Source organism: Bos taurus, chromosome 19, assembly GCF_002263795.3.
Source record: "Bos taurus isolate L1 Dominette 01449 registration number 42190680 breed Hereford chromosome 19, ARS-UCD2.0, whole genome shotgun sequence".
Classification (NCBI taxonomy): Eukaryota; Metazoa; Chordata; class Mammalia; order Artiodactyla; family Bovidae; genus Bos; species Bos taurus.
The window spans coordinates 51148528-51167203 of record NC_037346.1 but is presented as its reverse complement, the minus strand read 5'-3'; the positions used below and the strand labels follow the sequence as shown (position 1 = coordinate 51167203).

Sequence of the window (18676 nt, the reverse complement as noted above, 5' to 3'; positions counted from 1 at the left end):
GTCCTTTCAAGCTCTAGGGCCCAATAGTGACCTTGACAAAGTTCTGCTGCTGAGAAACTCAGAGGGTGAGGGATCCCGGGTTCCTTAAAACCAAGAAGGATGTAATTTACCCAGTGACATGTGAAAATAAAAAGGCACTTCAAATATACATACATACATTTGTATACTTATGGGCTTCCCTGCTGACTCAAATGGTAAAAAATCTGCCTGGGATGCAGGAGACTGGGCTTTAATCCCTGGGTCGGGAGGATCTCCTGGAGAAGGGAAAGGCTCTGCATTCCAGTAGTCTTGTCTGGAGAATTCCATGAACAAAGGAGCCTGCTGGGCTACAGTCCATGGGGCCACAAAGAGTCAGATACAACTGAAGCAACTAGGCACACACACAACACACGTAATTATATGTATATATTTATATATGTGGAGAAGGCAATGGCACCTCACTCCAGTCCTCTTGCCTGGGAAGGCCCATGGACGGAGGAGCCTGGTGGGCTGCAGTCCATGGGGTCGCAAAGAGTCGGACATGACTGAGCGACTTCACTTTCACTTGTCACTTTCATGCATTGGAGAAGGAGATGGCAACCCACTCCAGTGTTCTTGCCTGGAGAATCCCAGGGACGGGGTAGCCTCGTGGGCTGCCGTCTGTGGGGTCGCACAGAGTCAGACACGACTGAAGCGACTTAGCAGCAGCAGCAGCAGCATTTACATATGTATGTATATAATTATGTTGGTCAGTCGCTAAGTTGTGTCCGACCCTTTGCAACCCCATGAATTGCAGCACACCAGGCTTCCCTGTCCTTCACTATCTCCTGGAGTTTTCTCAAACTCATATTCATTATATATATATATATATATATATATATATATATAATTTCTTTCTTTCAGTGAATAAGTCAGAGGATAAACTGGCATTTAGCTGTGGGCTGGTCTCCCAGGCTATTACTGGGGCCCAGGATCTGATCCTCCAGCTGAGCTGAGGGGCAGCACTGAATCTGCCAGGCTGTCCACACCGGGACCCTCTGGCGATGACCACGAGGCCAGCCCCCTGACAGCTCCCACGTCATGCCTGCACAGAGCAAGGCCAAGAATCTGGGCTCAGGAAGAAGAATTCTCTGCATCTCAACAAGCAGAGGCTGTGTTAAGCCCTAAAATATGACTCCTCACATGATCTGGTCGTGACCACGGCATCCCAGTGGGGCTCACAGCTCACAGAGCAGCCAAGGCCACAGGCAACACCAGGCCTGGTGTCCCAGCCAGAGAAGCCAGCAGGGTTCAGTACACCTGTCCTGGGGAAGGATGGAGGAGGGGGAAAGGAGCCCCCTGCTGTCCCAGGTAAGCAATGACTGCCAGGGTTGGGGGTGTTCTCTCTCCGAACCCACCCAGAGCCCCAATGTGTACTGGGGAGGCAGGATGCCCTGCTGCTAAGATTGGGGTGGGGCTTTACTAATCAGGTGCCTTAACCACCCCCAGCACCCTGTTCCGACCCTGAAAGGTGACCCAGCGTTGCCCTTGTGTTTAACATGGTGTGGGGTGCATCCACACCCCAAGGATAGCACACACCCAGGGACCATCACCCATCGGGCCACCCCCACATTTTCCCTGCCCCCACCCACCTGTGACCCAGCCCCCATCGGCCTTCTCATCTCCCTGTTGCCCCCTGTCTAAGGCTGCCATCCACTCAGCCCCGAATGGCCCCTAGACAGGAGATCTGGCAGGTCTCCCTGTAGATCTGGGTGATGGGAGGGTGGGCTCTGGCTCGGTGCAGAAGGGGCTGAAGGCCAACGTCATCGGCAGCTTGTCCTTTTGCTCTTACTGACGTGAGGTCTGGGGGATGCTGATCAATAACCCTTCTTTCCTCTGCTCTGATGCGATCAGACAGGTGGGGAGTAAAGGGCTCATTTCTTCCTGGGAAACTGGGGACTCTGCCCAGGCCTGGGGTCTTAGCTTCCTCATTCTTCCCGCAACCAGACTTCAAGGGCCTGCTGCCCCTTCCCCTACAGAGAGGGGGCAGAAGCCCTCCCACACCTGCCTGCCAGTGGAGGGGTTGGGGAACAGGCAAAACTGAGGTGGAGACTGTCCGTCAAGGGATGAAGTTCCATCGATGAAACTGGCAGCTTCTCCCAACCTCATGATCAGTGATTCAGGCATCTGTTGGGGAACTGGGAGGAGGATGGGACCCCCAACCTTCAGCACCCCGTTATTCTTTACCTGGGTAAGGTCAGGGCCCCCAAACTTGGCTTAGTGTCCTCCTGGAAGGCAAGGTGGAGTCTTTGGGAGGCCCTGCATCCCACAGAGCCCTGGTCTCCTGGCCACACCCATGTCCCTGGGCTTCTAGGGTCTCTGAACGCCCCCTTCCACCTCCGCTGTCCAGCTTCCTCCCCCTGAAGGGTCTAACCCTGCTCCCAGCTGAGTGTCACAGGGTCTGAGTGAAGGGGGTCGCACCGGTGAGACCTCCCTGTTCCTTCTTCCTCTGCAGGAGGCTGGAGGTCAGGAATCACTCCTCGCCGGGAGCAGCCCCCTCACTTCCAGTCGCCCAGGACTAGCTCCCTGGGAGGACCCGGCCTGGAGGGCAGGCTTTGGGGGGTTCCTGGCCTGCTTGCTCCCCTCAGAAAGCAGCTGCCTCAAGTGCCTACTCTTCTTGTCCAACTTCCTCTTCTCCCTGCTCAGCCTGCTGGCCCTGGCCATTGGGCTCTGGGGCCTGGCTGTCAAGGGGTCTCTGGGGAGTAGTTGGGGGTCCCCCCTGCCCGCAGACCCCATGCTGGGACTGGTGCTGGGCGGGCTGGCGGTCAGCGTGGTGAGCCTGGCGGGCTGCCTGGGTGCCCTCTGCGAGAACACCTTTCTGCTGCGCTGCTTCTCCGGGGGTGTCCTTGCCTTCCTGGTGCTGGAGGCCGTGGTGGGGGCCCTGGTGGTGGCCCTCTGGGGTCAGTTACAGGATGGCCTGGAGCACGTCCTGCGCCTGGCCATCACCCACTACCAAGACGACCCAGACCTGTGCTTCCTCATCGACCAAGTCCAGCTGGGGCTGCAGTGCTGTGGGGCGGCCTCCTACCAGGACTGGCAGTGGAACCTGTGAGTCCTGGAGCCCATGAGGGAGGAGGGCTGGAGAGGGGGTGGGCCGCACTCATATGCCCATACTCACTTGTACACACACTCACCTGTACAGGCTCCTCACCCATATACTCACATGTGTGCACACGCTCATGCAGGCACATTTGCACATGTACATGCTCGGGCCCAGCCAGGGCCACGTGATCACGCAGGGATGTTAACAGAGAAACTCAGCTGGCAGACGTAGAAAATCATTTTTGGAGATTGTTGTTTTGTTTTTTTCCAGTAAGGACATCATACAAGACATCTCAGTGTCAATTGAAAATATCTTTTAGGTTAATCTAGCTTCCCTTAGAGAAGGAAATGGCAACCCACTCCAGTATTCTTGCCTGGAGAATCCCATGGATAGAGGAGCCTGGCAAGCTACAGTCCATGGGATCGCAAGAGTCGAACACGACTTAGTGACTAAACCACCACCAGCTTCCCTTGTGGCTCAGCTGGTAAAGAATCCGCCTGCAATGTGGAAGACCTGGGTTCAATCCCTGGGCTGGGAAGATCCCTTGGAGAAGACAAAGGCTACTTCAGTATTCTGGCCTGGAGATTTCCATGGACTGTGTAGTCCATGGAGTCGCAAAGAGTTGGACATGACTGAGCAATTTTCACTTTCACTTTAGGTTAATCCAGGACATCCCTCTAGACTATGACCCCACGGTTCTCCCTCTACCATGTGTGTATGTATGTGTACATGTGTGTGTGTTTAGAGTCACATGGAGACTCTTGAAAACCAGCCACTTGTACCCGAGACTCCCTGAGATGTGCTGAGCCCTTCCTTCCGATTACCAGGCACCCTACAAGCACTCGCAAGGCTTGTTCTCACTGGGTGGCCATGTGTGACTTTGGGTTGGTGGCAGCCCTTTCTGATGTTGTTATGTTCACCCAGCCTACCGGTTTCCAAGCCCCGGCCTTAGTGAAGCCCACTCTTCGAGGAGATGAGACTGTGCCTGTATGGGGCGGGGGGCAGTGAGGGATGAGCCTGCAGCTCACAGGGCCCTGGACGCTTTGACTAGATGCCTAATCAAAGCCGGGGCACCTGAGGGCTGCCTGAAGCAGGTGATAAGCGCGACACTCCCCCCAGGCCCTGTGAGCTCCTCCCAAGCCTCCTGTCCCTTGTTGCTGTCCAGTGTGGCCCCTCACACCCCCACCACAACCCACTGATCCCTACAGAAGCCTCTGCCAGTCCTCAACCCACCTTCTCCGGCTCCAACCCTGCTGCTCAGACCAACTCAGCAGCATCTGTGGGGCGAGGCCGTCTTCCTTCCAGCCCCCATCAAACGCTGGCCTCCCTCCAACTGTCGTGTGTGGTGTGTGCCTTCTAGCCAAGAAGCTTGTGCGGAGGCCTGCCTGGTGTGGGATGAGTTATAGAGAACTGGATATTGTGTGTGTGTGCACGCGCGCATGCGCAGGTGTGCATGTGTGTGCCTCTATACACGCATGCCAGTGTGGATTCATGCTGTGTGTGTGTGTGTGTGTGTGCACTCATGCCTCTGTACTTGCATGCATACACGCGTGCATGCCTGCGTGCCTATGCATGTGTGTGGCCATGGAAGTTTGGAGGTGGGTAGGAGACATTCTGGGAAGCTCAGTGGTAAAGAATCTGCCTGCCAGTGCAGGAGACACGAGTTCAGTCCCTGGGTAGGGAAGATCCCCTGGAGAAAGAAATGGCTACCCACTCCAGTATTCTTGCCTGGAGAATCCCATGGACAGAGGAGCCTGGAGGACTACAGTCCATGGGATTGCAAAAGAGTCGAGCACAACTTTAGCGACTAAGCAACCGCAAAGAGACAGTTCACACTGGGGTCCCAGACCAGGGGACCTGCCCTCCAGACTGACACTGTATGCCCTTCCAGGTACTTTAACTGCAGCTCCCCTGGGGTCCAGGCCTGCAGCCTTCCTGCCTCCTGCTGCGTTGACCCCTGGGAAGGCGGAGCCTCTGTCAATGACCAGTGCGGCTTCGGGGCCCTGGGCCTGGACGAGGACGCGGCCCAGAGGGTGGTGCATCTGGAGGGCTGTGGCCCCCCGCTCCTCCAGTGGCTGCGCAGTAACATCCGGACTGTGGGCTGCTACGCCATCGTGGTGGTGCTGGTCCAGGGGGTGGAGCTCCTGCTGGCCATCCAGCTGGTGAGGGCCCTGACTGTCCACAAGGGGGCAGAAGGGAGTGGGGGCCTGTCTGGAGGAACCCCAGACCCAGTGTCCCACCCTCTGCTAAACCGGTCCTGGTCTGACCAGCTGGGGGGACAAAAGACCCCAAAAAGATGCGGTCTGGGGCCGCAGGCCTCCCCTCCCCTCCCAGGGCATATGTCAGAGTAACCTGCCTGGGTGCTTAGGGACACACGGCTTGAACCCTCAGGCCACCTCCACCTACTGACTTCCAGCTTCCTAGGGTTCCCTTTCCCTCACACTGCCTGCTTGCTTGCAAACGCTGCTGTTCCAAGTGTAAGCTGACCTTGACGATGGCCTGGCCAGCATCTGCCTCCCACGAAGGGTGCCAGGCAAAGCCACCTGGCCGGCAGGGAGAGCGGGGGGCGAGAACTGGATGAAATCCTGCTGCCAAGCCCCCAGCTCTGAATTTCACCTTGACTCTCACTTCCAATTTTCACCTCTGACCTCCGCTCCCAACTGCCTCCAAGTCCCACCTCCAAGCCCAGCCTTCGAAGCCCCATGTCTTCACCGTAGCCTGGCACCTGCACTCCTCTGGGGCCATCTCCCCCTTTCCTGTCCGTTGAGGCTCAGGCCTCTCCCTCCAGAGTCTTTTTTTTTGGCACAGTGTAAGTTTTATTGCGATGTATCACTCATACAGTAAATTGCACCAACCTTAAGTGGGCAACGTGAGGCTTCTTACTCGCCTACACACCTGTGCACCCCCTACCACTCCCAGGTCTAGCTCCAGCTCCAGCAGAGTTCTTTGTCCCCTACCCAAGGTCACCCCCGTTGGACCCTTGTTACCTTCAGTTCGCATGGCTTTTTCTGACCTTCACATAGACAGGATCATGGGGCCCCCTTCTTGAGAGTCACTGTCCAGTCACTGCTGTATGAACAGAGCCCCACATCTGTGTGGACATGCACCTGGGCAGTTTCCAGAAGGTGACTGCTAGTAGGGACAGTTTTGTGCAGGTCTATGTGTATATATGACAACGTGCCCCGCTGTGGGGTCAGGAGTGGAGTTGCAGAGTTGCTGGTGGGCATCTGTCTGGCTTTAGTGGACACTAAGGGTGGGCAGGGGAGCCCAGTTTCCCTGCACCTGTCTCCTCACCTGTGGGGAGCAAACAGGCCTTCTCTCCCCTTGACCCAAGCTCCCGTCCCTGCAGTACATGAGGCTGCCCGCCTTGCCCCGATCCAGCCTTCAGGAGCCTTCTCAGCACCCAACGTGTTTCCTCCCCTCAGCCTGGCCGAGGCCCCCCCCATCCCTGCCACCTGCGCCTGTGCCATCCACTCCTACTGAACAGACCCTATCCTCGGGCCCTGTCCCCACTGACAGCACACCCCAGACAAGTGGTGGGGAGCACGGCTAACTTTATTTGAAACAGGACAGCGAGCATGGGCCACGTTGGAAAGGACAAGCTTCCTACTGGTGTGACTGGTCCAGGGGGTTCTCATTGTCTGACGCCTGCAGGACTCCTGGCATCCACCTGCTGGCCCAACGGCTTCAACTGGGAAAGGCTAGTGAGGGGAGCCCGTTCTCACCCCCAGACAGTCAGGCCAGGAGGCGGGGTGTGGCGGACACCACTGGGAGGCCTGCCCTAGCTTTCCAGCCTGGGGAGGAGAGGGTCTGTGGACCAGTGTTTCTGGAAGTTAAGCAGAGCCTGGCTGCCCCGAGAGGGTGTCCTGAAGGGAACTGGTGGGCTCCTGGTAACTAGCATTCAGGAGGCTCCAGGCTGCCGCCCTGTGAGGGTCTCCAGACACAATCCAGACACTCTGGACCTCCCAGGGCACAGCTCTCCTCACAGGAATCTTGAGCAGGGGGTCAGGGTGGGCAGCGGAGTAGAGGGGCCGAGGGCGGGGGTCCAGGGCTAGATGATGCCGTACTGGGCCAGCTCGTGCAGCTCCAGGTGGTTGAAGGCCTCCCACGGGCAGATGACGGTGATGTCTGCAGGACAAGGGGGCAGCAGGTTGAGGGTCCCATGGCCCCCAGTGCCGCCACGCCCTCCGGGCCCTGTTGTCCACACCCCAGTGGTGAGAGTACAAGGTCCTTGAGCGTAGAGCCCTCCTCTCAGGACACACTACCTCTGGGGGGTATTGAATGGGTGCCTTGCCCAGGAAGAGAGTGGGTACAGCAGGCCTGGAGGAGGTGGGGTGCAAGGTGGGCCTTGCTGCTGGTGAGGGGGGGTTGGGGTGGGGACAGCAAGAGCTTTGTTCCTCCCAGCCCCTCCAAGCACCCACTGAGTAGGAACGACCCCACTCAGGTGGTGTCTGAAGCTTGCAGTCGGGAAAGAGAATGAATCACAGCTAGGGGGAGGTGCCCTCTGCCTGGGGTGGGGGGCTGGGCGAGCGGGGGGACCTAGGTGGACACTTGTGGTTGTCATACCTGTTCCCAGGCCTTCCATTCCAGGGATGTCATCACCAAACCTGCAAGGACAGAGCAGTCAGGGCCGGTGGCCAGGAAGAGGAGGGAGGGGGGCGTGTGTGGACTTGAGTGCAGGTTCCTGGGAACGTGGTGTGTCTGAGTGTGTCCTAGGTGTGTACAGATAGGGCTGCGTGTGTGGAGATGCACATCAGTAAGTGGGGTGCTGGTTGAGTGTCTGGGTGACAGTGTGGGTGGGTGTGCTTTCCAGACCTTTCAGCAATAACAGCTAAAAAGGACCCCCCTACCCGTCCCCAGGGAATGGGGACCCTGAGACAGGCCGGCTCAGGCCCCCGAGAACTGCCCCACCCACTTAAGAGGATGGGATCGCCTTCCACCAGAAAAGGGTGGCTGAGGCCCCACCCAGCCCCCCACCCGCAGTGCAGCCCCCCTCCCTCCTGTACAGCTGGTGGGCCCTCCACCCCCCTCTCAGAGCCACCCCTCCCACAGCTCTGCTTACCCTTGGACACCTTTCTTGGGGGGCTTGCTCTTGAACTGCCTGGTTTGCCGCTGCTTAAATTTCGGGGGCCCTTTCCTGGGAGTGACGGGTCCCCCCATCACCCTGGTGGCCGACCGGATCTCGGCCTTGGGTGGCTCCAGGTTCATGGCCAGGTTGGCAGAGATCCCGCAGCGACCTTCAGCTTCTGGACTCCCTCACGCTCTGGGCCCTCCTGCTTCCGACCCTCCTCGCAGGTCTCAACCCCCTGGAGTAGAGGAAATCCTGCAATATGAGACCCACTGGTCCCCAGTAGGACTTGGACGGCAGTCCCCTGCCCTGGGGAGCCTCTGCCAACTGCACCTGGGGCCCAAATGAGGACCAGGAACGGGGTGAGAGTGCTGGGTGGTCCCCAGGGGCACCCTCCTGATGGCTTCCTCCTTCTGCATTCCCCATCCCAATCTCTGGGGTGGAACACTCAGCCTCATTTATGGGGGCATGTTGGGCACCCAATGGTGCCTAAAAGTAGCCTGAGAAATGGGAGGGCAGGGGAGGGGCCTGTGTCACATTGAAACCCCCAACTGTGTAGCTGTGTAGCCTTGGTTCTAGCAGCATCTTCCCTCTGCCGGTAAACACAACCCCTCCACCTGCCACCACTCGCTAGGTGCCAGCAGCACCTGCTGGTGTCCTTGAACCCACTGCATGGAGTGGCCTCCCTTCCTCCTCTCCCCTAGAGCTTCCCCCTGGATGCCCTAAGCCCTGGTGACCTTGGCCAGGGGAAGCTCACCTTCCTTTAAGCCTATTAGCACCAGAGGGAGACTCTAATCTCTCAGGAAACACTGTGAGCCCAGAAGGTTCTGGGGCTAAGTACATGACACAGCCAGGAGCCGTAGCTACCCTGGCACTGGATACCCCAGGCACCACCTCTTGTGGCCCCTTTTCTTGTCCCCCATTTGTGGGCTGCAATGCCTGACTTCTGTCTGTGGCCACTGCCCGCCGCCTGCTAGAGTTTAAGGGCTGAGACTAGTTGGGAGGCAAGGACAGCTGGTTCTATCAAGACCAGTGAGGAAGGCCTGGCCATGAGTACCAGGGCACCTAGGGTTGGATGGGCCCCGCTGTGGACCTCCCCTCCCTAAGTTTTGGCCTCTGTGCTGGCACCAGCATCAGCCTGAGAGGAACCGGGGATCAGGGGCTGGATCTACACTGGGGCCAAGGTGGACAGCAGCAGTTCTGGTGGCCCTGGCGGCTCAAACCCCACAACACCCGCTCCTCACGGCCCAGGCGCTGTAGGCCCAGCCAGACCCTTTCGTCAGTCCCAGGCCATGGGCCTGGTGTGGGCAGTTCTGAAACCTGATGGAGCTCCAACTATCAGATGCTATCCCATGGAAACCACTGCCTGAGCTGCCCTGGCTCTAGCCTGGCCTGTGGCTTGTGCCCACTTAGGTTGGTTGAGGGTGTGTGGCCTGAGGTTCCGAGACCAGTGCTAGCCTGGGGGACAGCCTGCACCACCATCTGACACGGGGAGCAGAGGACGTGATAGGCTGGGCATCCTCTCTGAACAGGGCAGTGGCTGGCCTCCCAGAGACCCAGACCTCAGGACAGTGGTGAAAAGCCCACCAGCTCCCCACTCTCTAGGCAGATACCCACTAACACCCTTGGGTAAGTGGCCACCAGGAAAGGCAACCGGGGAAGGTTGCTACTCACCAGGTTCTGGGGCAGCAGGTCTCAGGGGACCGTGGGTGTGAGTGGCAGGCCTCCCTCAGCAGGGTGCCGGCTGGGCATTTATCCTGCAGCTGGGTAAGCTGATTAGGACTGTGCCTGACACCTCACTAATGAGATTGTGGGGCTGGGTAGCACTACCGAGGATTCCCCGAGATGGGGGAAGGGGCTCAGGTGCGGTCAAGGTAAGGACAAGCTGGGGACAGGGTCAGGACAGGCAAGGGATGTATGATCATGAACAACCAGCCTCTCCTGAAGCTGCTTGTTTTTAAAAAAATATTTATTTGCTACGCTGGGTCCTAGTTGTGGCATGCGAGATCTGTAGTTGCAGCATGGGAACTCTTAGTTGTGGCATGGGGATCTAGTTCCCAGATCCGGGGTTGAACCCAGGCCCCCTGCATTGGAAGTACGGAGTCTTAACCCCTGGGCCGCCAGGAAGTCCCTGAAGCTGCTCATTTTTGAAGCAAAGATGACACGGCACTGGCTGCCATCTCAGGCCTCTCTCCGCTTTCAGTCCTGACTGCCGAGGAACCCCTTTCTGGCCCCCAAAGCCAGGTAGCCTGGTCCTGATTCACTTTGGTGGGCTCGCCTCTTATCCCTCCTCTTGCTGTGTGTTCTAAGGAACTCCTTCCACCCAAGGGCCTTTGTACCTGCTATTCCCACCACGTGGTACATTTTCTACATCTCTCACCTTCCCCTAGCTTCCTCCTCCTGGGACTTCACAAAGATCAACCCCAGGTTCATATACACATAGAAAATCTTTCTTTTTTTTTTCATAAATATGTTTTATTGAGAAACATACAGTAACTTCTTCCTACATCTCTGAGATTAACTACCTCTATGTTGTAGACCCCTTCAGGGGCCTCAGGCCCACTAAGGTCTGTTGTGCTTTTGTCTCCCAGGAAATCTCTTCCTGGGCCGTTTTCAAATCTGTAGGACATGACTGAAGTAGATGCTCTCTGACATAAAGTGTAACAAACCTGTATTGCTACTATCATGTTTCTCTGAAAAAACCAAAGCTGATTCTGGATGACATCATTAGCTGGCCAAGACAGCTGGCACGACTGGGTGTATCCTCAGGCATCATTAGCACGGCAGCATGTCTTAGGGCTGTGTCGTTTCATTCTTTTGTCCACAGATCTGCCTTCGTGGAAAATGCTGGCTTTACATTGAAGGCCTCTACCTGGGAAGGCCTGTTTTATCAGCTCAACTCCTTCGTGAAGTTGGATGAAGTCGGATCACAACCCTAGCTTTTCTTTTAAATGAGGAGATAAAATAGGCATAAATTCGTTTAACCCTGTCCGTCCAGGCCACTGGTATCAGAGCTTGGAAGTCTGTAGTTGGATGGATGGGATGCTTCCCAGGCCATCTGTGGGCATCTGTGCCCACCAGTGCTTTGCTAATGGCCACCTCACAGGACCAGATGGTCCTCCCTCTGCCGCACCACTGACAGTGACCAGAGCTGACCTGTGAGTGAGACTTCTGGGATGCTGGGACATGGAAGGGGGCCCCTGGGGTCATTGTCACTTGAATAGTCAAGGAAACAGGTTTATTTTCACCTTCACAGATTGGTGAAGGCTGTAGGTGCCCTGTGGACATATGATAATATGACATAAGCCTACAGATGATGACACAAAAGCCTGCTGTCTAACCACCGCAGAGAACATATTTATTCTCAGGCAAAGTCAATAAACAGCTCTTCCTACTCCTGCCGACACCAGCCGCACGAACGGGCCGTGGATAAAGGTGGCGGTGCGGGATCCTGAGGAGGAGTATGTCGGGGTGAGGGTGTCTGGCCAGGTGGCTCAGCCTCCACTCCTAATGCGGAGCTGGATCTCCATCCGGAGGAAGGCCTTGAGGTTCTCATCAGTCACATGCTCCTCCAGGGCAGCCAGGGCCCGCTCCCCGCCGTCCTGATAGTGCTGCAGCAGCGCATCTGCGTATTCCACCCACACACAGTTGGGGCAGCCACTCATGCAGCAGTTGGTGGGTGGCTGGAGCTCAGGTGGTGGTGGGTACAGGGGTCCTGAAGGGCCCCCACCCTGTAGGGAGGACTTGGGCTGCCCGGTGCCTGCTGCACCTGCTTGGGACCCCACTTCCACATGGTTCTTTCCAAACTCTCTGTGGGCTTCACGGACTTGGATCCTGCGAAGAAGGCTGCCGCCTCCAGGAAGCTTTTGGCACCAGTCCCAGCTGGACAGTGGCCCCTAAGGATGCAGATAAGCACATGAGTCTCTAGGAAGCTGGTAAGGCCCAGCCTGCCTCCTGCTCTGGGCAAACTTTGGCTTCCTGTCACTGGCAGGGGACTCCATGTCTTTTTCAGCTTCCTTAATTCCTGCATGACCTTAGACAAGTTACTTCTTCTTTAGACTCAGTTTCCCATTTGTAAAAGGGACCTGACGCTTGGGATGAGGATGACCCATAAGTTCATGAGAGAGGCTGGGTTCAAGGCCTGGCACTAGGCAGGCACTCCAGCAGATGGTGAGTGGAGAGACTGTACCTCCAGCTAAGATGCCTTTGCCTGGTGGTCAGGACTGTGGCGGGGGTGGAGGCTTGTGAGCTCCAGGCCAAACAGCCACCTCTCCCTCTCCAACCAGTACTCCCACATTTTCCTCCCGTGACCATCCTGACTAATCGCATCACCCCTTCATCCCTCTTCCTTCTGTCACAGGAGAAGCCCAAGTCATTCCCAAGGTCCAGGGCGCAGCCTTCTCCCCACCTGGAGCCCCCACCCAGGCCCCTTGCTCTGTCTCCAGGGCACTGAACACGGGCCCAAACTTTATTTCTCTAACTTCTCCAGCGAGGAGCATCAGCTCCTATTCACTGAGGTTTCCCCAAAGGCCTTGCACACAGCAGCTGTTCAACAGGTACTGGACGGGGGGAACGAGAGCAGAACCCGCCGGCACTACCCCGAGGTCTGATCAGCGGCCGGAAAAGCGGGGCTCCTCCGCCCCCATGGGGCCCAGCCTCCCGAACACATCCCGTCCCCGTCTCCGTCCCCGCTTGTACTTGCCCCGCCGAGGGTAGCGGCAACCACCGCCCGGCCTCCCCCAGTTACCCTTCTCAGCAGCATTGCCCGCGGCCTGGCTCACTGCGCACGCGCTGCCGGCGGCCGTGAAAGGCGGCCGTCCTGGCCAATCCCGACCCGTCAGGGAACTGTACAGCGCCGATGGGAGCAGGAAGCGGAAGTGGGGGGCGTAGGGCGGGACCGCGCGGGAGTGCGGAAATGGCTGTTCTTTGAACCCCGTGCTTGCAGAAATGGCTGGACTCCGGCGCGGAGCGGCGGCGGTGGCCCCGGCGGGAACGGCGGGGTTTGGGAGACCAGGGCGACCGCAGGGCCGGAGGCAGCAAGAGTTGGGGAAGCAGCGCGCGGCGCCACGGCCGGGACCGCGCAGGTGGGTACGGATCTCACCGCCCTGAAGACACCTCGGCGCCCCTCCGCATGCCGGGCACAGCTCGCTGCCGGGTCCGGGCGGTGGGCGTCCCGGAGGATCAGCTGGGTCGGCAGAGGCGTGACGGAGTCTCCGGTGTGGCCCATGTCACCTTCCGGGCGCCGTCTTGTCATCCTGGACGAAGTCAGGTCCTCCCACGCAGGGAAACCGGTCCAGGGACAGTCTCCGGGCGGGCTAGGACGAGGTCGTGCTCCCTTGACCGGCACGCCCGAAAGCGGCCCGGTTAGCCTGCGAAGTTTCTTTCTCCAGGCTGAGCTTCGGTTTCTCTGATTCTGTTTATGCTCCACTTGAGACCTGTCTCACCCCCGTGTTCTCCTTCACAGCAAAGAAAAGAAGAAAGTGAATTGCAAGCCCAAGAACCAGGATGAACAGGAAATTCCTTTCAGGCTGCGAGAGATTATGAGGAGCCGGCAAGAGATGAAAAATCCTATCAGTAACAAGAAGAGGAAGAAAGAGGGTAACTGCAGGCCTATGCTGGGTGGCCAAAAAGCCTTGTGTGTCTGAATCCACTTAATTTCACAAATAAAAAGAAATCTGCCAGGCTTGGACAGTTCAGACGGTGCAGGAGCATGTGGAAGGCTGACTGAAGGCTGGTGTCACCAGGGCCAGAGCGGTGGGTGGCAGCAGGTGACAAGGTGGTTTCAGGTGAGGCTCCAAAAGGAGTCCCTGGGGCCTCATGGGTTAAGATGGAAGTGTTGATTTCCACCACTGCCCCCCAAGAGTAGTGGAGATACATCAGAGGGGACAGTCAGTTCAGATTTACTTGAAGAAAAAGGTTGCTATGTAAGGATTGAGGGAGTGAGAGGACACTGCAGGCCAGCCTTACTATGATGATGGTTCCTTGGACCAGAGTGCAGAAGTCATGGTGGAGAGAAGTGGATGGTTTCCAGAGGTTATGGAGGGAATTGATCAGACCCTCTGGGAAGTTCATTTCCACACACCCCCGCCCCACCCCTTTCCCCAAGGCCAGGTGGGGTGCCCACCTGTCAGCCTCTCCCTGAATGCTGGGGGAATTGGGTCCAGAGTGTTTGTGTTTCGTGTACACGTATAGGTGTATGTGTTCCTAAACATGACACTGACTTTGCAGCAATGCTGTTTTGTCATTTCTTTGTAAACCTTAGTCTTTTTATTGGGGGTTAGATGGCTGCCAAATCAATAGTGAAGTAAAGAATTGAGGAAGCAGAGGGGTAGAGGAGGTCACTGACCCAGATGGATGATGGCACATTCTGAACCATGCCCTATAGAGTCAGCACTTTTGGGGGGTTAAATTATTTTAAAAAACATAAACTTATGTATATGGTGAAATCAGTTCTGAAAGGTATGAGGTGAGGTGTCTTTGAATCCTGTTCCCTCCCCCTAAAAGAAACCACTATTCATCTTCTTTTTGCCTTCCCAGGGGAAATGTTAGGCCTATTTTAGTTATTCACATGTTAGTCATACGTATTTCACATTTCACATATTAGTAAAAGCTATACTTTCATTCTGTATATTGTTTGGTGTCCTGGGTTTTCCCTTCCAGTGGATTTTGTAGATCTTTCCATGCCCTTTCCCATAGCTCCACGAAGCTCTCCTCAGCAGTTGTGCAGTGACACGTTTGGATGAACATAAGGGGATTCATTCAGCTGGTCACCTAGTGACGGACACTTAAGGTCTCGTCACTTTTTTCAGCTGAGCTGCAGAGGACATCTTTGATGTGTGCCAGTGAGCTGTGGGGATGCCACCCAAGGGTGCCCCCAGCTGGCATCTTAGAGATTGTTTAGTTCCCATGTGAGTCTGCTCTTCCCTTTCTGCAGCCTGGGGAGGGGAGATGGACATGGTGACCAGCCCAGCACCACCCAGTCCACCCCTGCTGCCTTCATCACTCTCCCCTCTGAGGTCTCCCTTTGTCCTCAGCCCAGGCGGCCTTCAGTAAGACATTGGAGAAGGAAGCAAAGGGAGTGGAACCAGACATTGCCATACCCAAGTTCAAGCAGAGGAAGTGGGAGTCCGACAGGGCCTATGTCCGGCGTATGGAACAGGAGGCGCAGCATGTGCTGTTCCTCAGCAAGAACCAGGCCAACCGGCAGCCCGAGGTGCAGGCGGCTCCCAAGAAGGAGAAGTCAGAGCGGAAGAAAGCGTGAGTGGGAGCTGGAGGGGCTGGGAGGCAAGGCTGTGGGGTTCCTCGAATGTCTTCTACATTGACAGCATCTTGTTGCCAAGGGGCACCCTCCCCACCCCATGATTCAGAGCAAGCAGGACCTGGTGTCAGTCTCTGTTTTTCTCTGCACCTCAGCCTTTTGACCTAGGAGGCTCTGAACCCACAGAACTCTGAAAGCCTAGCGTTCAGAGTTTGTCTGTGCCTCTCTGTGGAAAGCATCAAGGGATCCAGGAGCCAAGCGAGGGCTAGCTGTCCCCTCCAGCCCAGTCATTGTAGGGAAGTAGAAAAAACGTGAGACTCCTTCCCAGGAGTGCTTGCAAGCCACCAGGGGGACTGTTCCTGCCCCACAGAAGTTAGTTTCCAGGATTGACCTTTCCAGCCCCAAAAAGATTTGAGAGCCTGTAGCTGTGTCATTTGGACAAGTTCTGTGACCTGTCAGACTCAGCTTCCTGGTGAAGATACTGGCACCAGGAGGAAGCCCACCACCAGCTGCCCATCCCTACTCTCAGCCCTAGAGGTCTAGGACACAAGCTATATGCTACCTTCTTGAGCCTGTGGGTGGGGGCTGGGGCAGTGGTTTTAGCAAACAAATGCTTTTTGAGATGTGTTTCTGCCTCTACTGAAACTTTCGTCGTGAACCAAGCCAGGCCTTCATCAGAAATTTCTCTGAAAGCAGGGACTGCCTGGGTAGCCCAGTGCTGCCACTGCGAGGGGCATGAGTTCCATCCCTGCTTGGGGGAACTGAGATCCTGCATGCCATGTGGCGTGGACTTAATTTAAAAAGAAAGAAAAAAATTTCCCTAAAGCTGTAAAAGTTTGATTGTTTTCAGCTTTGTGGAGTTTCTCCATGTCCACTTATAGTACACGTACTCCTCATGTTAGCCAATGAAAATAACATCACACAAAACCTGTCCCAGGTACCAGTAAAAGCCACAGTGATCTCCAGCACTCATTGGACGCTGATTCCAGTAACAGTAAGGAGCCACGTCACACATGCTACTGTGCAGGGCCCTTGAGACCCAGCAGCACAGTTGACACTTGGGGCAGGTGATTCTCTGGGGTGGGGGCTGTTCCATGCCCCGTAGGACAGTGAGTGGCATACCTGGCCTCCACCCATGAGGTGCCAAGAGCACCCCCACACACACACACATTGTAACAGCCCAGGACATCTCTAGACATTGTCACATGGCTCCAGGGCTACTGATGCTGAGGACCCTTGACCTAGAGCTTTGGGAGGGTCTGCTGGGTTCAGGAGCGCTCTCTGTAGGTCGTGGGGTTTGGAGGCAGCCCCCTGGGGTCTGCCGTGGAGCATCCCCCGTGAGCAGGGGTGACCTCTGCCTCTTCCCGAGTCCAGTCAACCGAGGGTTTAGGAGTAAGAGCAGCACTGTGCTCTCTTCCCAGGTTCCAGAAGCGGCGACTGGACAAGGCCCGGCAGAGGAGGGAGGAGAAGGCAGCAGAGAGGCTAGAGCAGGAGCTGCTCCAAGGTAGCTTTTCCGGAAGCAGTTGTTCCGGGGTCAGTGGGTGGGCTAACAGTGGCTCTGGGTGCCAGGGCTGCAGGGCTTGTGTGGGCACCAGGCTTCAGCTGTGCTCCTCTGCCCCTGCAGACACGGTGAAGTTCGGTGAGGTCGTGCTGCAGCCCCCAGAGCTGACCGCCAAGCCCAGGATGAGTGTGAGTAGGGACCAGGTAAGCAGGAGTTCGGGGAGTTGCCCTTTTTGCTCCTTGATGCTGCTGGGTCCAGGGCATACAGGAGAGCACCATGTTCTCACGGACTGACTTTTGGACTTTTGAACTGACCTAGACCCTTCCTGGCGTGCTGCGATTCATGGGGTTGCAAAGAGTTGGACACAACTGAGCGACTGAACTGAGACCCTTCCTTAACCTCCCCTCCTTCCTGAACCTGTGCCTCAGCCTCCCTCTCTCTGTTCTTCAGCCTGGCAAGAAATCACTGATGCTGAAGAAGCTTTTAAGCCCCGGCAGTGTGTCCCAGCCTTTGACCACCTCGCTGGCCAGACAGAGGATCGTGGCGGAGGAGAGGGAGCGGGCCGTGAACGCCTACAGGGCGCTAAAGAGACTGCAGCAGCAGCGGCAGGAGACTCAGTCGCCACAGCCACCCCACCTCCCTCCCGGGAAGAAGCCAGAGATGCAGCTGTGATGACGAGGGACCAGAGCTGCTGCACCTCGGCTGGAGCTGGACAAGCAGATGGCCTACAGTTGAGCGTCCTTTCCTAGGACATATCCTGGGACTCAGGTGGGGGAGTGGGCTCCTGTGTTTTTTTCTCCCTAGAAACTGCTCTTTCAGGAGTGACCATCCACTGGACCCATGTCTCGCACAGAGCATCGTCTGTCTCCTGAGCCCCCATAGATGGAGCCACCATCTGGGTGAGATGCAGTCAGCGTCGTTCCCTTAAGCCTAGCGTCACATGCAGCTTTGTTCTGAACACACAGGTCCAGGCTGAGACACAACCCAGCCACTTTAGGGAGGGCCAATCCCGTAATCCTGTCCCTAAATGCCAGTGAGTTGTAGATACTGCTGACTCGATAAGCGAGGCTCTACCGGATTCGACAGAGCCACATGGCTGGAGCCAAAGCCAGACAGCAGGCTGGTGTGGGGCAGGGGCGGGGGGTCAGCATCTAGGCCACCTAGACCACTGTCATCATGGTCCCCACAGGGCAGGCGGAGCCACCCCAGCTTATGTTGGGGTGCGAAGACTAAGCCACCCACACCGTGGATGGGGAGGCTGAGTCCTTATATCATCAGGGTCTCTGGGGAGGACACGGCAGGGCTCTCCAGCAGGTCAGGAGTGGCTAGACAGCAAGGACAGGGGCCCAGCTCAGGGCTCTCGCGATCAGAGCAGCCATGTGAGTTCCTGCTAAGGGCAGGGCCTGGCAAGGTTTGAACCTCCCATGGGCGCCAAAGGAGAGAGGACCTGGGTTTAATCCTCCTGCTCAGGTGTGGGATATAAATGAGAGCATGGGGATGTGGCTTACAGGCTGCTAGCAGTCGAACATGGAGGGACAGGGTCAGGGCGCTTATCGCCCTGTTGGAGGTTGACAGCTGCTGGGCTGCCTTGCTCTCTACAGCTCAGGCTCCTCTAGCCAGCAAAGGTGGCCTGGGCACCTCAGCCAGTGCTAGGCCTCAGCGCTTGCCAGGGCGGCCCGAGAGAATGAGTGTAGAGTGGTATGGGGTCTGTTTTGCTCTTCCCCAAGTTTGTATTTTATGCAGTGAAGTTTATTTTTGAATTAAAAGATTGAAGTTCTGGAAGCTGTA

The 18676-nt window shown here is 56.7% G+C and overlaps 4 protein-coding genes across 6 annotated transcripts; 2 read left to right on the top strand and 2 right to left on the bottom strand.

Annotated features, from left to right (window-relative positions):
* The first annotated feature begins 1128 nt into the window (after positions 1–1128).
* Positions 1129–5921, top strand: TSPAN10 (tetraspanin 10). Its single transcript, XM_010816496.4, has 3 exons — positions 1129–1329; positions 2474–3066; positions 4953–5921. The coding sequence occupies exons 1-3, from the start codon at positions 1294–1296 to the stop codon at positions 5410–5412; spliced, it is 1089 nt and encodes a 362-aa protein (XP_010814798.1). The 5' UTR covers positions 1129–1293; the 3' UTR covers positions 5413–5921.
* Positions 5922–6598: 677 nt separating this feature from the next.
* PDE6G (phosphodiesterase 6G) lies at positions 6599–9990 on the bottom strand. Of its 2 annotated transcripts, XM_010816448.4 has the most exons (4): positions 9804–9990; positions 8124–8367; positions 7628–7668; positions 6599–7189 (listed from the first exon to the last, which is right to left on the bottom strand). In XM_010816448.4, exons 2-4 carry the CDS (start codon positions 8267–8269, stop codon positions 7113–7115), a joined length of 264 nt encoding a protein of 87 aa, XP_010814750.1. In that variant the 5' UTR covers positions 8270–8367; positions 9804–9990; the 3' UTR covers positions 6599–7112.
* A 592-nt stretch (positions 9991–10582) lies between these two features.
* OXLD1 (oxidoreductase like domain containing 1) lies at positions 10583–12911 on the bottom strand. Of its 2 annotated transcripts, none has more exons than NM_001105635.1 (2): positions 12832–12906; positions 10583–12025 (listed from the first exon to the last, which is right to left on the bottom strand). In NM_001105635.1, exons 1-2 carry the CDS (start codon positions 12889–12891, stop codon positions 11624–11626), a joined length of 462 nt encoding a protein of 153 aa, NP_001099105.1. In that variant the 5' UTR covers positions 12892–12906; the 3' UTR covers positions 10583–11623. The 2 variants fall into 2 exon arrangements, with proteins under 2 accessions (NP_001099105.1, XP_010814775.1); XM_010816473.3 differs by having other exon boundaries at positions 11465–12025; positions 12877–12911.
* A 107-nt stretch (positions 12912–13018) lies between these two features.
* CCDC137 (coiled-coil domain containing 137) lies at positions 13019–18670 on the top strand. Its single transcript, NM_001075501.1, has 6 exons — positions 13019–13213; positions 13594–13727; positions 15164–15386; positions 16809–16891; positions 17012–17091; positions 17339–18670. Exons 1-6 carry the CDS (start codon positions 13077–13079, stop codon positions 17558–17560), a joined length of 879 nt encoding a protein of 292 aa, NP_001068969.1. The 5' UTR covers positions 13019–13076; the 3' UTR covers positions 17561–18670.
* Positions 18671–18676: the final 6 nt, after the last annotated feature.

Coding starts and splice junctions, on each gene's coding strand:
- TSPAN10 (XM_010816496.4), top strand. CDS start 1,294: ATGGAGGAGGGGGAAAGGAGCCCCCTGCTGTCCCAG. Junction 1,330..2,473: donor GGAGCCCCCTGCTGTCCCAG/GTAAGCAATGAC, acceptor CTTCCTCTGCAG/GAGGCTGGAGGTCAGGAATC. Junction 3,067..4,952: donor CAGGACTGGCAGTGGAACCT/GTGAGTCCTGGA, acceptor ATGCCCTTCCAG/GTACTTTAACTGCAGCTCCC.
- OXLD1 (NM_001105635.1), bottom strand. CDS start 12,891: ATGCTGCTGAGAAGGGTAACTGGGGGAGGCCGGGCGGTGGTTGCCGCT. Junction 12,026..12,831: donor TTGCCGCTACCCTCGGCGGG/GCAAGTACAAGC, acceptor CTGCATCCTTAG/GGGCCACTGTCCAGCTGGGA.
- CCDC137 (NM_001075501.1), top strand. CDS start 13,077: ATGGCTGGACTCCGGCGCGGAGCGGCGGCGGTGGCCCCGGCGGGAACG. Junction 15,387..16,808: donor AAGTCAGAGCGGAAGAAAGC/GTGAGTGGGAGC, acceptor CTCTCTTCCCAG/GTTCCAGAAGCGGCGACTGG. Junction 17,092..17,338: donor TGAGTGTGAGTAGGGACCAG/GTAAGCAGGAGT, acceptor TCTGTTCTTCAG/CCTGGCAAGAAATCACTGAT.
- PDE6G (XM_010816448.4), bottom strand. CDS start 8,269: ATGAACCTGGAGCCACCCAAGGCCGAGATCCGGTCGGCCACCAGGGTG. Junction 7,669..8,123: donor CCCAAGAAAGGTGTCCAAGG/GTAAGCAGAGCT, acceptor CTGTCCTTGCAG/GTTTGGTGATGACATCCCTG. Junction 7,190..7,627: donor AATGGAAGGCCTGGGAACAG/GTATGACAACCA, acceptor CTTGTCCTGCAG/ACATCACCGTCATCTGCCCG.